The sequence below is a fragment of the Artemia franciscana genome, chromosome 11 (assembly GCF_032884065.1).
Source record: "Artemia franciscana chromosome 11, ASM3288406v1, whole genome shotgun sequence".
In the NCBI taxonomy this organism is placed as follows: domain Eukaryota; kingdom Metazoa; phylum Arthropoda; class Branchiopoda; order Anostraca; family Artemiidae; genus Artemia; species Artemia franciscana.
This window is the reverse complement of record NC_088873.1, coordinates 28,896,008-28,916,657: the sequence shown is the minus strand read 5'-3', so window position 1 is coordinate 28,916,657 and position 20,650 is coordinate 28,896,008. Positions and strand designations below refer to the sequence as shown.

General features: G+C 34.9%; 1 protein-coding gene across 1 annotated transcript in view; it reads left to right on the top strand.

Annotated features, from left to right (window-relative positions):
* LOC136032588 (voltage-dependent calcium channel subunit alpha-2/delta-3-like) overlaps positions 1 to 20,650 on the top strand; it is a 195,981-nt gene that overhangs the window by 166,885 nt on the left and 8,446 nt on the right. The window contains 4 exon segments of the mRNA XM_065712857.1: positions 3,612 to 3,751; positions 7,878 to 8,129; positions 11,300 to 11,453; positions 17,957 to 18,209. Of these exon segments, the coding sequence (XP_065568929.1) occupies positions 3,612 to 3,751; positions 7,878 to 8,129; positions 11,300 to 11,453; positions 17,957 to 18,209 (799 nt within the window).

Genomic DNA, 20,650 nt, shown 5'->3' with positions numbered 1-20,650 from the left:
AGAAATAACTATAAACTAAAAATGACCATTGTTCTTATTTGAACAGCGGAAATTTACCATTTTATTGTTATATTGCAATTTCGCATGGCACATCACGGTACCTTGAAAATATTTGGGAGGCCGATGGGTCCCAGTGATGCATATTTTCATTCCTAAGGCATTTTGCCGTAACTTTCTTGATAAACAGTTTGCTTTAAATCCAATGGTTCGTTTTTTTTCTCATGCCACTCTTAGTGATACACCATGTCAGTCCATGCCAACGTGGCAAAATGTTCCTGCCACATGACATCCCTATGATACATATTATCATTCCTATGACATTCTCAGCCTTTCACTGATTTCAAGATTTTGCGTGCAGTGGCCCCATGGTAATCTATGACTGGTCGTCGACAATAGCTAGTTTATTTTATGTTTTTAGCAGTTTTATTTGTACCGTGGATGGAAAAACACTCTGAAGATGAAATATTACAAGAAAGCATGAGTACATAAAAATGCTATTGTAGCATTGAATGTTCATAAGAAGAATTATTTGAACTATGAAACAAGCATTAATAGGGATCTTATTGGAAATTTGTGCGTGCTTTGTCATGACAGTGAGGTGTCAAATTCCTTTAGAATACCGAAACACTTTATCATAGGTGATGGTGGATATGTGAGAATAACATTTCCAGAGATGATACTGCTCAAAAACAATTAAAGTATAAAACGTTTAGTTGATGGTGAAGGCAAACTTCTTGCTACTGTTGCTGGTAGCACATTAACCATTGAAAGATCCTGTCACTATCTTTCTGGCATTAGCATTCGGATGAAGACGTGAAGAATACATGTCTACTACAGCACCAAAGTCATAATGAACATCTTATCCAGGTGCCGAAACTGCAACTTATGTAAAAATAATGTTGTAATAGAAGGTAAGCCGCAAGTAAAATAAAATTGACATTGACAAACAACATCACCAAGGAATGAAAAGTTGAATTGAGGAAAACAAAGCACCGGCGTACGTTAATAGTACCATGAATGGGTTACCAGCAGACACACACCATGAACCCCATAATATCAGTGATAAAATGCATGACGAGGTTGTTAAAAGCTATGTATGATCCCAAAATGGAATATGTTACATCTCAAGAGAAAACATAATGAACTATTTTACGAGATGGATTCAAAGTTATTGTACTTATAATCATATTCAACATCCCATTATTTCAATAAAAATATTTTATTGTATTACTTCGTTATATTTGCATTATTTTTAAGATAGGCTATCATCTCCAGCGTTTAGAATGTATATTTAAAAGTCAGTGACGCAAGAAAAAGAAGTTTCAAAGACATAGGCACCAGTACCGGGCTCATAGGGGGTCTTCAAGAGTCTGAGATAGGTTAGCAGGTTTGTTACCGAGGTCAGAGACCTATTTTTTCCATAATATATATTCACACACATACACAAACACACACACACACATTTACTTTCATTTGACCTCCATTTATAGCTTCGTCCTTAGCATCTGGTCAAATGCTATAGTGTCACTCAATTTTTTACCTCTTACATGGGCTCTTGGATAATTTTTGCCCGATTTTGAAAGGTTAGATTCACTAAAGCCTTCGCTGCTTTTTTCTGTCTTTTTTGGTAGAAGGAGCAAAAGTTTAGGTCTTCAGGTTTCTAATGCATTTTTATTTATCTGATACCTTCTCAGGTACCCATTCTGAGAAACATCGAGCTTCATCTTCAGGATGATGAATTGAATTTTGGTATTTTTCACATTTGAAGTCCTCTAAGTTGAATAATAGAATGTGTTTATCAAATTTCACTAATAAGAGTTTTTCTGTTGGGACGTTACCCTTAACATACAGCCGCATATTTTTCGAAAATCCTCTTGTACTTTTTTTTTATTTCGCGACCTTTTTTATTACTTGGTCTTATGATTATATCTTAAAAGCCCGGCTTAGCAAACCATCCCTTTTTATTACTTTTAATCATATTCTTTTTGAGATTCCATTTATAACTATAAACTTCACAACATTGTTCATTTATCAATAGGAATACTACTCCAAAAATGACATCACACGAGGCAGACCGATATTATATGAGTCAATCCCACCAAACCTTACCATAACTGTTCAAAATAAAATCAATGTTGACAAACTGCGCTCTTTTTCAATACTGAGGCATGTGGATTGTAAGATCTGTCAAGTCACATGTCATTGACCTTCAAAACCTGATTTTGCTGGATTAGAAAAGTCCCCCCAGAACTAAAACAAGCCACTCGAGATTACGTTTTCTTGACACGTAAATATTGGACCAAGATCAATTTTACGCAACCGGGACTCTTAAGATTTATTAAGTCACGTGTTGTTTACCTTCGAAACCAGTTGACCTTCAACCTGATGGTATATACTTTCAACCTGATAACCGTTGACCTTCAAACCTGATAATATGTATCACAGGGATGCCACGGGGAAGGCACAAATTGACATGGTGGTGTGAATTGACAAGCTGTATCACAGATGGCTTGAGAAAACACGAACCAATGGATTTAAGGCATAATTTTTTATCAAGAAAACATCTGAGAATACCTTGGCAATGGTAATATATGTCACAGGAATGCTGTGGGCGAGCCACATATTGCCAGGGTGGCGTGAATTGACATGGAACATCCCAATCTAACAATAAAATGGTAAGTTTTCGCTGTTCAAATAAAAACGATGGTCATTTTTATTTTATAAATTTGTTTTTGTGGTAAAAAGGTTTAAAAAACCTTAGGTGTGATAATGAGCGCAAGAGGGTGTCATCAGGTTTGTATATTGTACCAAGCTTGTCTCAATTGCCAGGAGGCAACAGAAGCAACGCTATTGGAGATGTTTCATTAAGTTTAAACGATTGATTCTAGTGTAGACGGCTATTTTTTGCAAGATATTGCCAAAAAATGCCATATTTGTGATAATGCTTTTCAGAGGGGGCCGTGTGTCAGCTATTGAGTCATAGGCTGAGAATCTCCAGAAAACAATTCCAGCAACAAATTAACAAAATATAGAACTAAGCCACATGATCTGTGCCCCCTCGATCCTAACAGTGTAATGGCAAGTTTCTGTTGTTCAAACTGAAACAATTGTCATTTTTAGTTTATAACGTTTTTTCGTGGGGAAAAGGTTGAAAAAGCCTTAGGCGATTGGATGGAAGCTGTTGCTTTTGTGTTATAGGCTATTCAAGTGTTATAGATGTCTATATATATATATATATATATATATATATATATATATATATATATATATATATATATATATATATATATATATATATATATATATATATATATTTGTCTTTCTTTTTGTTCTTGTACTGTGAGATATAACTACTGTTGTATAAGTTGGAAATATAACCGTTCATCTATTTATTAAAATGTAAACTAATCAATATTTAATACATTTCAAGTTTATATTTTCAATTCCACATATTTCATTTTTGTATTAATTCGTGCTAATTTAAAAACTCGCTTCTAATAGACCACAAACTATTTCTTTCTTTGGCTTGTTTTTTTATGTTCAGGTAAGCAAATTAAAAGTGATACTCTTGAAATGGTTATCCCCAAAATACTAATTGCATATTTTTATAGGAATGAAAAACGACAGCTTAGTCACTGCATCACATGCTATTTTTGTCGATAAAGAAGGGCACAAGGCTCCAGCTGCAGTTGTTGGACTCCAGTTTAAGCATTCCCTTTTTGTTGAAACTTTTTTCAATATTACTCACACGGTATGTATACCCTTATCTTGAACTGTGATAGTGAATGTTAGTGCACTCTAATTTTCCATTTAGTCTCTAAAAGTAACATTAAGAAGTAAACCTAGAAAGTTCTTAAAACAAACCATGGAGGAAAGTCACAAATAAGATTAAGTACTGGCTTTGATCTAACGCACTATACAGGAGTTACAAAATAGGAATATCCATTTAGAAAATAAAAGCATAACACTATTAAATGGGAAAAACAGAAAAGTAAATAAGTGAGTAACTATATTCCTAACCCGTAATATTGCAAAAATGAATTCGGTGTAAAGAAAAAAGAATAAAAACACAACCTGCAAGGCATGCAAGCAAAGGCACAAAATAAGCGTTGCCATGTATACCCTATGTCCAAACGATGTCCAAATCAATAATTCGGAGAAAAATAACCAAGAGGATCACTGATATTTGTCTTTTTCAGAGCATCAGCCCTCAGATTTTAAAGCATATCATCAATCAGCACTAGTGGGCCGGTAGGTCCAAAACGAAAAATAAACTGTTGGGCTTCTCTACCATGTTTGTAGGTATAATAAAAATTTGCAGTATTTAAAATAACTTCTCCTTAACTGAAGAATATCTTTATTCCGCAAAGCCATGAAAAAACAGAATTGAGGGAGAGAAAACTTTTGTCAAATTTATACAGACATTGACGACTATAATTATCTTCCTCCGTTTGGCAAGATTTTATCGAACGAGATACGGATATACTCTAAAGCACTAGCAACCAGAGACGAGCATATAGACGAAAGAGTAACAGAAAAATTAATGCCATTTCATCCTTGAAATGTACTTGAATAGTGTTGTACCTACACGTAAAAGAGGATCAGGATTAAAAATATTAAAACAAACAAACTTGCAATTGGAAGCATTTACAGAAAGTCCAACGTTGTCCAGAGCATCAGCTAGAAGGTGAAGGTTCTTAGCGAGGTAAGACCTAATACGGCTAACTAATAAAACGTCACCAGCATAAGTATGTGGCAAACACCAGCATTTTAAAAAACATAGTAGGAGACAACTTTTGCAGACAATTAGCAAGCAAACTTTTAAAAATATATGGAGACAAACACCACCTTGCCTGACTCCCATGATTACTGTGATTGACTCACATATATCAGGTACCCTAAGAAACAAATTACAGAGCCAGGGTTGGAGAATTGAATTAGACATTGATCCTGCTTGAACTAGGCAATGAAGCTCTTGCAAATGTATGACATTGTCAATAGCGCCCGAAATGCCCACCTTGCAAAACTAGTGTGGTCTTTTATGCATTTTGCTGAAACCAACAAATGGCCAAGTATATGATGGGCTTGAGAACATTCAAAGCCTGCTGTGAACCCAAATTAATAATCAAAAATCAGGTGATAATCACCACCAGATAATGACAGTAAATGGGCTTTCTGAAGAGCTTGCTCAAATAATGGTTGTACGAGGGATGACTCATTCCAAAGAGTACCAGAGATGTAGTGCCTGTCATGCTACAAGTTGGTCATGGAAAACTTTGATAGTATTGTGTAGATTTAATGTCAGTCTATTGAAACGAAAAATAAAATATAAACATGCAAAAAAACGCAATTTTGTAAAAATCATTAAGCTTGCAAACTGGAAAACTGAAAAAAAAATATAGCCAACATAAAATAATTCGAGGATAAACAATAATTTGAGGATAAGTATCGTTTCTGACACAGCTTTTCGCTGCTGTTCAAGCAGCGATATATATATATATATATATATATATATATATATATATATATATATATATATATATATATATATATATATATATATATATATATATATATATATATATATACATATATATGCCCAGCATGGCACAAGGCAGGCTTCTATATATGGATTCTCATTGTCCCTTGTGTTCTATTGCAGTTTTTTCAAAGATATTTGATTATTAAAGCAAGTCCAATCTCAAACAATGATTCTTTTTTTTTTTTTTTTTTTTTTAGTTTCTTTTCTTTTTTTCTATTAGTTTTTTTAGTTGTTTACCTTTTTATAGTTTTTTTTATAGTTTTTTCTTCTTTTTTTCATTTATTCTTCCTCTTTATTTTTTCTTTTTTGACCGGAACGTGCCCCAGCGTGCCACACGTGTGCAAGGTGCTAACTTTTAACTGCTTAAAAATTGTGGATATACAACTGGTAATTCCTCTGATATACTCTGGTAATTGCTAGACACGCATTCTTTTTTTTACTTTCTCTTTCAGCCACAAGCCAGGTTTCGCGTTGCTCTTGTAATACATCGACACGATTTCTTTTGGTATTTCCCTCTGAGCCGGAAGCCTACAATCCCCCCCCGCTAAAGCAACACGTATGCAAGGTGCTAATTTTTAACTGCGTAAAACTTGTGGATACACAACATTCTTCGCAGTCCCATTGTCTGTGCATATAAATAGGTCGTCAGGTTTACTGACTCTAGAACATGCAACATATAATTGTCCATGGGAAACACAATCAAACAGTTCTTGGTAACGAACTTTAGTAAGGAACGACCCGGCTCAATAGTAACCAAAACTCCAACAGATGGAATTTTGATACCAATAGCTACATCAAAAGAATCGCATTTTTATGCTGATCTTAAACATAAAAAGTCATCAAGTTTAGTTTTACCCATCAAAAGTTACGAGCCTGAGAAAATTTGCGTTATTTTAGAAAATATGGGGAAACACCCCCTAAAAGTCATTACACCATCAGATTCAGCATATCAGAGAACCCTACTGTAGAAGTTTCAAGCTCCCATCTACAAAAATGTGGAATTTTGCATTTTTTGCCAGACGGCAGATCACGGATAGTGTTTATTTGTTTGTTTGTTTGTTTTTTCCAGGGGTGATCGTATAGACCCAGTTGTCCTAGAATGTTGCGAGAGGGCTCATTCTAACGGAAATGAAAAGTTCTAGTGCCCTTTTTAAGTGACCAAAAAAATCGGAGGGCACCTAGGCCCCCTCCCACGCTAATTATTTTCCCAAAGTCAACGGATCAAAATTCTGAGATAATCATTTTATTCAGCGTAGTCGTAAAACCTTATAGCTATGTCTTTGGGGACGACTTACTCCCCCACAGTCCCCGTGGGAGGGGCTACAAGTTACAAACTTTGACCAGTGCTTACATATAGTAATGGTTATTGGGAAGTGTACAGGCGTTTTCAGGAGGATTTTCTTGGTTGGGGCGAGGGGTTGAGAAGAGGGGGATATTCTTAAGGAACTTTCCATCGTGGAATTTGTCATGGGGGAAGAAAATTTCCATGAAGGGAGCGCAGGATTTACTAGCATTACTTAAAAAAACAATGAAAAAACAAATATGAAAAAGTTTTTTTCAGCTGGGAGTAAGGAGCAGCATTAAAACTTAAAACGAACAGAAATTATTACCCATATGAGGGGCTCACCTCCTCCTAATACCTCGCTCTTTATGCTAAAGTATTTTCAGTAATTTCAACTATTTTTTCTACGGCTTTTGTGATTCGGGGGCATTCTTAATGAATTGGGACAAAACTTAAGCTTTAGTGTAAAGAGCGAGGTACTGACGAGGGGGCAAACCCCCTCACATATGTAATAAAAACATGAGAATACAAAATTTCTTTACGTAAGCTAATTTATAAGTTACTTATATCTTTTACTAATAAAAAGATTCGTAAAAAATTAAAAGTTCTAGTTGCCTTTTTAATTAACCAAAAATCGGAGGGCAACTATGCTTTCTCCTCCGCTCTTTTTTTCTCAAAATCATTCGATCAAAATTATGAGAAAGCCATTTAGCAAAAAAAAAATGCAAATTTTGTTTTAATTATTCCTCTGCGGAGAGCCAAAGTCAAAACATGCATTGATTAAAAAACGTTTAGAAATTAAATAAAAAAAACAAGTTTTTGTTAACTGAAAGTAAGGAGCGACATTAAAACTTAAACGAACAGAAATTACTTCGTATATGAAAGGGGCTGCTTCCTCATCAACGCCCCGCTCTTTACGCTAAAGTTTTTTACTGTTTTAAAAAGAAGAGTTGAGAGAAAGAGTCAAACATGTTATATATATATATATATATATATATATATATATATACTAATATTACTCTATTGCTCGATACTAATATTACTATATTACAGTGTATGGCTGGCATGAAGTGTAACAGTACATGTGCTTCTGAAGAGTTAGAGTGCTATGTTTTGGACAACAATGGTTTTATTATTATATCGGAGAAGCGAGAGAATTCTGGAAAATTCTTCGGTGAAGTCGACGGAACAATAATGGACTCCCTAGTTCATTATGAAATTTATCAGAAAATTCGTATTTATGATTATCAATCGGTTTGCTTTGACAAAACGGAAAAGAAGAGTAGCGCGTCACTTTTGCTAACGGTAAGTTTACTTGGCCTAAACGTAGCGTAGGTATAAAAATAAATTGTTTACTGACAGCATACAAAAGATAACTAAGTGAACAAGTAAATTGCATAAAACAAAAATAAAGGGTAAAGGATAAGCTAAAGAATAAATAAACAAGGCATATACTAATATGCATTGGAAGTGTATACATTACAAGCAGCATTCAATTGCATGCGTGCAAGTATATGTTTCAGAGGCAACGATACAGTGTTGCCTATAGTAGAGGCCATAAGCCTCCGATGTCTTATTACTTTTTCCCAAAGGCATTTCATATGGAAGGGATGGTCACATAGACTTCAGAGGGGGCTCATTCAATTGGAAATCTTAAATTCTAGTGCTCTTTTTAAAAGTTAGAAGTAATCAGAGGTTAACTAGTGCCCCACGCCTTTTTTCCCCAAAATGCATCTGATAAAAATTTTGAGATAGCCATTTGGTTAAATATAGTTCAAAGATCAGATGACGAATACTTCAGGATCGACAGAACCTCCCAGGACCCAGGGGCAAGTGTCGTAAGTTATGCCTGGAGGCAAATATGGTTTTTATGGAAGGGATGATCGTATAAACTTCATAGGGGGTTTATCCAATTGCAAATCGCAATTTCTAGTGCCCTTTTTAAGAGTCAAAAGTGATTGGAGGGCAACTAGTCCTCCCCCTTTAAAGCCTTTTCCCCCTAAATGCATCCCATCAAAATTTTGAGATAGCCATTTTGTTCAAGATAGGTTAAAGATTAAATAACGAGAATTCAGAGGTCAACACGTCAACCTCCCCCCCCCCCAAGGCCGGTGGCAAGTATTGTAAGCTACACCCCGTGGATATATAAAGGTCTTATTTAATGCGCAGTGGTATAAACTTCTGAGAAGGCTCATTTGTTTGGAAATGGAAAGTTGTAGTTTGAAAAGAACTGAATTTCTTCAAATAAGAATTTCAAATTACGAATAATAAATAATAAAATATAAAAAAATAAAATAAAATAAATAAGAATAATTCGAATTAAAGAACTGAATTTCATTTCTTGAAAAGAAATGAAAAGACTGAAAGTGATTGATTGGCATATATTCGATCAAAATTGTTAAGATAGCCATTTTTTTAAAAAATCTGACGATCAGATAACAAAAAACTTTGGGATCAACTTACCCCCTTCCGGAGCCCGAAGGTATATAAGGTTTTTATGGAAAAAAGGGGACATAAACGTCTGAGGGTACTTAAATAATTAGAAATAGAAAGTTTTAGGTTTTTTTTTAGGATTCAAAAGTGGTCCGATGGCATCTAGGCCCCCCTCCGTCTTCCCTCTTTTCTCCATACGCATTCGATTCAATTTTGGAGATAATCATTTTGTTTAAATAGAAAAAAGATCATATAAAAAAATTCAGGGTTTACACAACCCCCATATCCCTGGGGTAAGTGTTTTTAAATTATTCTCCTAGGGCATGTAAGGTTTTCATGGAAGGGATGGTCGTGAAAACATTGAAGGGGGCCTATTCGATCGAAATTGTAAATTCTAGTTCCTTTTTTAAGAGTCAAAAGGAACTGGAGGGCAACTACCCCCTGGTCTTTTTTCCCAAATCCATCTGATCGAATTTTGAGATAGCCTATTTCTTAAAATAAGTCCGAAAACAGTATAACAAAAACTCTGGGGCCAACACAACACCCCAGAGCCCCGGGGAGAGTGTTGTATGTTATGCCTGGGGACATATAAGGTTCTTATGCGAGGGTTTTCAAAATAGCCGAAACATCAAATAAGCTAGACCCCACTCAAAAACAACTTATGAGAACTCACTCTTAAGAGTCAATGGTGATGGGAGGGCCACTACCCCCACACCCTTATTCCCAAATGCATATGACAAAAATTTTTAGATAGCCATTTTGTTAAAAATCGTTCATAAATCAAATAACAAAAGCTTTGGGGTCGGCCAAGTCTTCCAGGATCTGGGGAAAATGTTGTTAGTTGTGCCCTGGGGGGATATGTGGTTCTTGTAGAAGGGATGATCGTAAAAACTTCAGAGAGAGCTCATCCAATTGTCAATCGAAATTTCTTGTATCCTTTTTAAGAGTCAAAATAATTCCAAACAACATTTAGTAAGAGAAACAGTAAAATCATTGATTAATATGCAAAGTAAAACAGTACCTAAACAAATTTTTGGAGAAACACTAATTGTACTAAGAGGTGATGATATGGTACCATCCTCCATCGTTCATTTCAATCTATCTCATACAAGTCAGAAATTATATTAATACGTCTTAATCTTGTCAATAAAAAACGAGATAGGTAGCTTGTCGAGTAGTCAATGAATTTCTACACCTTATTCGCGCTATTGTTAGAAACCTGTTGTAACTCTCACAATCTAAGCCTTGCAAGATCTACATATTTTAGAAAGAGTGCTGTATAGGCCATATTTAAGTATGCTATAGACCAATACTAACGATGTTATCTTATGATTTTTTAAAAAGCAATCAGAACTAAGCAATAGTTAGAAAGCACTAGTTTTGAAGTAATTTTGCGTAGTGATATTGCTTTTGTGAAAATTTAAATTTGATAATTTGTATGATTTAATTTAACAGAAATAGTAATAGCGTTCGGTATTTATGTCTATGTATCTAGCAAACATAGCTTTGCATGACAGGCTACTCTTTTTGTCAAATCTTCAAGGTTGTGTCATATTGTATTCATTATATAGCACTAAATCTGTCAATTATGTAGACTCTATATTTTAAAAATCATAAAAGAATATCAAATTTCCTATGGTAATAAAAGTGAAGCGACATTTTTTACGAGTATAAGTTTTCTCCTTATTATATAGGCTCCCTAGTCCAAATGGAAATTACATTTGTCAATCAAACCCTCTCATTTTTAACTTAATCAGTTGCTCTCAATTTTGTCTGAATGGTGTTCGAGTAAATGGTAAATATAAACCGGGATTTCAAACCTAAAGTAAGAAATAAATTTAAACCAGAGCCGTGAGGCTTGAGAATTGACCGCAGTCAAAATTTTAAGGCTAACAAATCAAACAGATTATGTATACACTTTAATCAATGGTATCATTTTAGTCTGTTTCTTAAAAAAGTAACATCCTAAATATTTCATAGGTGGTTTATTTCAGTTTGAATGTTTTAAATTTTTTAATTTCCATTAATTTTTTAAATTCTAGCCATTGAAGACAATAAAATTGGCTGCTAGTTGGGCAGTTGGTCGTTTATCATGGCTAGTGCTGCAAACTCAGCTATCACAATTCTTAAGTGAAAGCTGGGTAGGGGCAATATCACAACTAGCAGAAGAAGTAAGAGAAGAGGTGGATGACTTTGGTAAGAGCTATTTTTAAGATTAATTTTTAATTTAAACAACTTTCTAAAGATTCAAAATTGTCAATAAAACAAAGAATTTTCAAACACCGTTTTATATAAGAAGATTTTCAAATTACAAAATTTGGAAACAAAAATCATGAATCTACAACTCAAGACACAGGAGTCAGCAAAATATCAATTCAAACCCTCAAAACCCGTTCCTTTTTTTTAGAAAAGTTGTCAATCCACGATCTAGATCATAAGCTAGTGATTCCAATTGACAGCTTTTGCATGTTCTAGATTGTTGGTGGTATAGTAACAATCCAGATAATGATTTTACAATCCTGTTTTTAGTGGGAAAGACCTTATATGCCAAGGTAGGTCTAGGCTATGTTCATTCTCGTTGGTTTTCCCAAGACTAACTATGAAGTAACTAATACAGAAGTTTGTGAAAGATGCTCAAACTTTAAGAATGTGTGATAATAAAAATTGTACAAGGAATGTTAAATAGGCATTATTAGTGCTATATACGAGGAAATTAATTTTATGGTAATCAAACATCTAACAATGGGGAGCATTAGTAACCCCTCCAAACTTTTCATCTCTCTTTTTCCTTTTCCTCCACCAGGTTTTTGTAGAAATTTGTCACGCTACACCTCGTTCAAACCGGAATAATTAAAAAGATTTTCCATCAGTGTGACTGAAGGTCTAAACGATGACCCCGTCAAACTTGGCACAAAAACGAAACAAGTCCGGACTACTTGACTTAAGAAGGTATGACCTAGCTTTGGTATGACTCGGTTCAAAAATGAAAAGTGTCCAAATTGTAAAATTTTACAGGCTCAGTGAAAAAACGGGTAAAGCCTAAGCTATAGTTTAACTTGGTGCAAAATCTTGATACACCCTAACTAGGTGCTAAAATGGGCTAACGCTTAGCTGGAGAATGCATCAATTCAAGCTCAAATTTAGTCAAAACCATTACATTTTGCAGAATATTTATAATTTAAGTCCTTGCGAAAAATTCATAAATTGGTGTGACAACAGACTTGACTGAATGCAAAACCATGCAAAGTTCTGACTTGATGTAGAGCTATCCAAAGTCTAAACTCAGTGTACCCAAGCCCTCAGTATCAGTTTAAAAATCGATACAAAATGACCACTCCAAGTTGAACTTGCTTCTCTCCCACTGTCAACTTCTTAGCAGTATGGTAGGCAAATAATCCTTAGTTTAAATCTGAAACATCTAACCGTTTTTGATCTCTATATTTTAGGACCATACTTGGACCGTGGTTCAGTCCAACCCCCAACCTCCTACCACCCCCACTAACACTATAGACTTTTTTTACAAGGTTGGAAAGTGGTACACTCTTTGAACAGAAATGAGAAACAGGTTTTCGATCTATATGATTGAGAGCCTCTCCTAAATAATGTAAGTGAATGGCCTCTCCTAAATTACACCCCATTGCTAGATTATTCGGCATTAATTGTGAAACTTATAGCCTCCCAACCTCTGGCCAAGGTGATAGAGGAAACGGATTATCAGGGACATACGCTACTTCCAAGACTCGCCGATATTCCGTAGGAAAGAGCATGGATCACTTGATGTTTTATGGGTAAATAATTAGAGACTTCCGTAAAAAAAAATAGAGGTCTCAGGCTCTTTTCAGTTTAGGTGCTAATAGGCTTAAAAAAAGAAAAGGACTTAAAATTAATGGGGCATCCTGAACTTTGAAAGTTTGAAGACTGATAGTGTCTGAATTTTACGGTTAAACGGTCTAATGTTCCTTAGAGGAGTTTCCTTGGTTAACTACTTATCAACTTCAAATGAATCTACGCACTTTTGGTTTGTAGGTTACTTCCTCTGTAATCTACTGTAGAGATTGTCGATACTAAGTTATCAGTCCCAGCTAAATCAATCAAAAATCTCTCAGTTCCCAAGATTTTCCATGCTACGCTATAGTCTACCACCCCAATCGCTGACTAATTTGCTTATTAGCCCAACGCTGTCCCAGGTTACTTGCGTGTATCCTTATGATTGGAACTTCTCGTGACTTCTCTGTATGACTGGAGACCGAAAAAGAGTCCTTTTTATCTCCCAACTTTCTTCCCTCCCCTACCAGCAAAAAAAAACAGTTCTTTGGTCGATTTGGAAGATTTTTTTTTAACGGTTAATGGGGTACTACAATATAATAAGAATAAGGCCTGGTCCATAGCGACTAAAACATAAAAAAATAATATTTTAGAAAGAAAACAACTACCTATTGAAAAAAATGCAATTGATACGGATGCAACAATGAAAAAAAAATTTGACCGAAATTTTGTTACGACAAAATTTTGAGTACTGGTAAAGCGAAATTAAAAGTGCATTATTGGAAGACAATGCAAGCCTAGAACCCATTATTAGGATGTTTACGGTCACTAATTTTGACATCCAAAGTAAATTATATTTACTTTTCCAAGGAACAATGTTCCTTGTTCCTTGTTTTTCTTCTTTATTTTGATAGCGCTTACGAGTTACTCTCGGCATCTAGTACCCTTATTAATCAAACAGTTATTGGTAACGAACCTGGGGGAGCGGCTCAGCCCAATAGTGACCAAAACTTTAAAAACAAAATTTTGATATCAACAGATAAATCAAAAGAATTGGAAATTTATGCTACCCATCAAAGGCTAAGAGCTCGAGAAAAAGTGTCTGATTGTCGAAAAGGCAGAAAGCAACCCCAAAAAGTCTAAGAACCTCAATGAATCTTAACTACACCATCAGATTCAGCATGTCAGAGAACACTACTGTACAGGTTTAAAGCTCTCATCAGTAAAAATGTGGAAATTTGTATTGTTTTGACAGAAGAAAGACTACGGATTTGTTTTTTCCCAGGGGTGGTCGTATCGAACCAACCGTCCAAGAAAGTCGAGAAAATGCACATTCGAACAAAATACAAAGTTATAGTGCTCTTTTTAAGTGGCTAATAAAATTGGAGGTCACTTAGCCCCCTCCCACGCCTCTTCCTCCAAACAAAGTCGTTTCATCAAATTTGTGAGATGGTCATTTTGTTCAGCCTAGTTGAAAATATGCCTTTTTTTTTTATCAAATAACTATGGCTTTGGTGGTAACATGACCTCTATCAGCCCTTAGGGAAAGGTCTGCAAGTTATGAAATTTGTCTATTGTTTACATACAATATTCGTTATTGGAAAGTATACAGACATTTTACGAAGGAGAATTTCTGCTGGGATTGGGTTTCAAAGATGGTAATTTTCCATATGAAGGAAAGTTTGTGGGGGGAGGGTGAACATTCCAGGAGTAATTTTACACTGGGTGATTTAACAAAATTTTTATGCGTAATTCTTTTTAGTTGTATTATTTTTATTTTTCCGACTCAATTTTGCATTTGGAGATGTTCCGGGGGAAATGTTTGAAGAAAGAGGAAATTTTCAGCGGGTTTGGAGTTGTCTGGATAATTTTTTAATGGTAGGAGGGAGGAGATTTTCCAGAGGACGAATTTTCCATAAGGAAATTTTCCAGATAAGCAACTTCCAAAGGATGGTGGATTTATGAGGAAAATTTTCCACAAAAGAGGGATTATGGAAGTAATTGGAAATTAAAGGGAGAATTTTGTGAGGGGGGGATTTTATATGGAAGGAACTTTTTACAGAAGAGTAGCCAGTAAGGTGAGGCAATTTTTATCGGAGAGGGAGCCAGATTTACCGGTATTATTTGAAGGACAATCAAAAATTAAATAAAAAAAAAGAGTTTTTTTATATGAAAGTAAGGAGTAGCATTAAAACTCAAAACGAACAGAAATTATTCCGTATATGAGAGGGTTGCCCTTCTCCTCGGTGTTCTGCGCTTTATGCTAAATTTTGACTGTTTGTCCTAGTTCGTTAAGAACAACTCCTGACACACAATAATCTTTTAATTAGAATATTTTTTTTTAAGCGCCGCAAAAATTGGCATGACGAGCAAGGTATTGAAAGGGGAGCGACCCCCTCATATACGGAATAAATTCACTTCGTTTTGAGTTTAATGTTGTCCCTTACTTTCAGTTGATAAAACTACCTTCTTATTATTAGCAAAAGAGATAATGCCACGATTAAAACTGTTTTTTCGCCATTTTGTGCTACTACTTTTGTTTTAACCCCTACTATTTGTGATAATTTTATTTGGTCCTCAAGTTTGACTTGATTATTCATCTTAATTTCTGCTTTTTTTTTTATTTACAATTATTATTTTACAACAGCACCATTTCAGTTTTTCTGGTTTCCTTTTTTCTTTTTTTCCCTTGTGCTTCTACTTAAACTTATTGTAAAAAAGTGGTAAGGGTCTAACCTCCGTGGTTCATGGAACTAAGACTTGACTGGTGAATAGAAAATAACACTTCAGAAAGCTGCTAATAAGTCTTATGTGGTACCAAAATAAATAGTGTTCGCTAGTCTTTCAGCCAAAGCCAAGAATGTGTGAGTTTTATAGTTTTAAAGTAAAGTTTTATAGTTTAGGCTGCAGAGGACTAACTGAGGTTATGCAACTAAGCTTTTATTTTATTAAAACATATTTTTGCTTTTGACTGGAAAAAATCGTTCTAGCAGTTAAGTGCCACTTTCAAATTTAAGTTGGACTAAAATCGAAAGGTACTTAAGATATGCAATGGTTATTTAGCCCAGTCTCCAAGGACACTGGAACTTTACCTTTGCTCCTTTCTAAACAGTGATTAGTAAGTTGGCTTGTGGCAAGAAGCTCTCTTTCCCTCGGAGTTCTGTTCTCTCAAATTTTAGGAGGCAGCCTTTCTTATGCTCGGACACAAATATTTATTGTAAAAAATAAAAGAAGCTTGTTTTAAACCAAATTTTACATGCCCCCCTCTAATTTCATTTGACCAATTGAAACACGCTGATGCTTGGAAGTTCACAGGAGATAATGATGGGCTCTCTCCTCCAAATCTTTTACTCACGAGTAACTTTCATCCTTATAGGTAAAATGTATTCAAACTGTATCTTTATGAACATTGATAACTTGGAATTTAGTCGGATTGCAATAGCTTTGAGCTCACAAGTAATTTGATTTGTGGAAGCTGTAAATCTCCATGACCCAATAAACAAAAGGAAAAATGCATTCGACAGAATTTGAGTTTCTTCAACGTAGCATTATCTTTAATTTTGTTTTCTACCTTTCTTCTTCGGCTGTTTATTTTGAAATTATAACTAGCTGGACATATAAAGAATTAGCCATTTTAATGCTACTTTTAAAAGCCATTTTTTGAGCGTCATTGACCATCTTCAGAAAGTTTTTGTCACTCCAATTTAGAAGGGCTTTCTATTCGTAAACCACCCTTTGCTGTGTGCTACTATTTTAGATAAAGTTGCCAGAAATATTGCTTAAATACCTTCGAAAACCGGTTAAGAATCGCAGCTTTTGTGCTTTCATGAATTTTATCCAAACTGCAGAAGAATCTCGTAATTACATAATGATATTTGTTGAATATAATTGATTGGATGTCTTTGCAGTTTCTCTGCAAAGTGGCATTAAAATCTCTAAACAACTAATCAATAACTCGGGCGAGTTTGACTAACTCAATCTTTTGTGAGACACCTTGGTTGGTTTCAAGTTTTTTCGTCATCAGGTCAACTTGTCCTAAAAAAAAAACGTAAAATAGTACTTTCGGCAACTCATCAACAAATTTGGCTATCTATTGCAAGTAATATAGGAGTCGGTAAAATGATGGCCTTTGAAAATATTAAAAAAAAATAGACCGCATAGTTTCTTGCACAATACCAGAGGGTATATAAGAAATTCAATAAGATTTTAGACTATACTGCTTTTAAGAATCCGCCAGTAAGTCTTTATTACGGGGTCTGCTCTGAAAAAAATCCATACACATCGTCACGGAAACCTAGGGGAGAACAAAATATATTTTTCATAGTCTAGGGAGAGGCAAACCCATCATTTTGTTAGTTTTTCCAATGAAAATTCGAAAAAAGGGCATTATTTTAGCGTAACTACCCCTCCCCCTTCATGCCTCAGCATGTAATGGGAGAAAAATGAATCTATGGGGCACCTGCCTTGCTCTGTCTCTTTTCCTCTAATTAATGCACTAAAGCTGATATTTGGACAAAAAAAAGTTTCAGTGGCTTTAACTCAAGGACTTTCTAGCTTAATTTTGTAAAGGTAGAAAGACAAACACTTAATCTTACAAACAACTTAGTCTGGTTATCCTAAGAAGAAGTCAATTAGGAAATCGCAATTGAAAATAAGTTGTTTTGAGCTCTGTATATCAATCTAGCATCAATTTCCTAGGGGGCTATTGTATCAAGGTCTTTGGGTGATTCCTTTAACTGAAGGTTTTGAAGGTTTATCAGCTATAGTGATTCAACTGTGTAAAGAACCGGCGTTATTTTCTAAGCCTAGTGTTTCCCTTATCAAGTGCATATATTTGACTCTTACGTAGAAAAAAACGAAAAGAGGAAGTATAGCATCAGTTGCAGCATAATCAATAAGAAGTTCATTTCTTATAACGTAATTATCAATTCTAGTGGAAGCTACGGATCCAAATCAAGATTTTCCTCCTGACCCAAAATATTCTGATCCTCCTGTTATAGAAGTTGGGAATCCTAACATTGAAGCGGCACGCATAAATAAAACACGGGTTCGGCCATGTGACAGAGAAGTAGACTTGTACGCTTTACAGCAAGAGAAACTGTATGATTCTGAAAAACAGCAAAACAAACCGCTTAAGGGCCGTCTAGCCAGCTGTAGTCAATCTACTTTTGGAAACCAGTGCGGAAGGTAAGAGTGACTGCCGAATTTCCTAGACTAATAAATTTTCTACTATTTATATTATTATTATAAATTTTGCCTGTTTCTAAAATATACCTAATCTTAACCTAACCTGTAACTGCGCTTATTTTTCATCTTGAAATTGCTACCCGTATTTCTTGCATGAATAATTTTTTTAAATGACATTTTACCTCACTTATTGCGTAACAATTTTTAGATGTAGCTATTACATTGTACTACTTGGTACGTTTTAATTATATTATTATTCTTGTGAGAATGAAAATAACAAGTCAATGGATCTAATTGGAGTTAGTTCTGGCACAAATCTAATTTTTAATACCTTTTAAAACACCTACGGTAACGAACGGTAAGTATACAGTTACCCTTAATAATGGTAACCACGACTACATAAAACAGTTGTCTGAAAACAATTTATACTGCTTCCAAATATGTAAAATTTATTAACTTTGCATGCAAAAAGTTATTAGCTTAAGAAAATTTGTATCAGTTTAAAAAGAAGGATATCACTCGCGTGAAGGGATGTCATCTTGGTGAAACAAATCCAGTTCTTCCAATTACAAAGAAGTTAATAAAATGAAAACAGTTTTGCTGGTTTTGATTGGGCAGACCAGGACTACCATCTAGATTTAAATGATATTCTAAATTCACTTCCAAAAGTTTTCAAGACTAAGAAAAAATCGAAGATATTAAATGTAAAAATAAGTACTGTTTTAGAGTTATGTTCAGTACACATACTTCTTCCGAGATTCCATCCTCTAGACTGAAATCCCAGGGTTTTGGGGAAAATCCCAGGAAGCGATGATCTTAGTGTAAATTAATGACAAAAAACTAGTTCATTTAAATTAGGAATAAACGAGTATGAAGTGGTGATATAAGGTAACGAAAAGATCAGCCAAGCTTCACTAAGTCTTGTTAAGGATGACAGAGGCCGTAAACATATAAAAAGCAGAATGGCCATGGTACAGGGTGTTTGTTTTCACTTGAAACGTTTTTGAAATAATAGGGAAATCAGTCATCAAGCTAAGATTAGGTTGCTAGAAGCCACTGTAATGAAAGTGGTCCATCATGGCCCCAAAACAATGGAGCTTGAAAAAGTTGAGGAATATACGCCAGACGTTTCCCACAGGATGTGTCTAAAGATATCTGTAGGCAGTCGTCTGAGATGTCACATACCAAACAGAAAGCTGTGCAAAAATGCGGTTCATTCCTACTTTCTAGTACTATTATGAGGGGAGACTTGAGAGGATCAGAATAGGTCTGAAGGAGGAATCATGAACGGTTACCAAAATTAGTGCTTCTTTAAATCTGTGTTATGCAAAATGAAAAGCAGGACATCCTCGAATAGAGTACAAGTTCACAAGAAAGGTTTTAAATGAAATTAGAGCTTTTGAGGAGGGAGCAACGAGAGAAGCCCTAAAAGGATTGGGGTGGACAAGGAGTTTGCTCAGATGTGTGGGTCACTTTTGGTGGTGTTCTGAGTTTTCCGTAGGAGTTGGAGCAGCTGTATAATGTAGTTAGGTAAAACAGTGTAAACCAATATAGAAAGGTTGCAAATGCTCTTCCAAAAATTTGCCACCAAACTGCAAAACTGCTAAACTGTTTTTATTTAAACACATGCTTCAGCATTGGCTGGTCATGTATCTTAAAAAAAACTAAGTATTATCTACTAACATGGGTAGGTCGTTGAATTCGTGTTCGAAGTGCTTTTCATGAAAACTGACATGATTGTCAGATAGAAAATAAGAGTTTTGTTTAAATTTTGATTGGATATACCCAGATCCATACCTAGGGGGTGACCAGGGCAGTTACCCTGGGCACTGTGGCTTGGGATGCCACAGCTGGAGCATTGCCTATTTTGATTCAATTTTTCACTTTGATTTTGCTTTTTTGCTTATATTTAAGTCGGGAGGGAGGCACTGTAATTAATTTTTTCCCCAGATACCATCAAACCTAGGAGCGGCTTTGCATACCGTGAAATAATCTATAAAATAATTTTAAGTTTACTAACGGAGCATATGTTACTATGTAGTTATAGTGGTACATTTACATGAATCCAGAGCTCTCCCTAGATCTATGGCTGAAGGTCATATCACCTTTTTTAGAACAATTTTTTTAGAAAATTATCACCTTTTTTCAGAAGAATTTGATCGTTGTTTCATTTTAGTTATTCGGTAGGAAACTGCTAGAAAGTAATCTCTAAGCTTGTACAACGTAATCTGCCTTTATCTAGTATATAATCTTTAATTAACAGTTAATATTTTTGATTTACTTATATTTTTTGCTTGATTTACTTTAAGTTAGTTATTCATTCGCTTTCTTTCAACTTTGTTTACTTGAATCAATACTTAGCTTGCTGTGAATAGCAACGGAATCATTGCCGATTTTATATAAAAAAAATGGAAATAGTTAGACTCTAACTTTTAAGCATA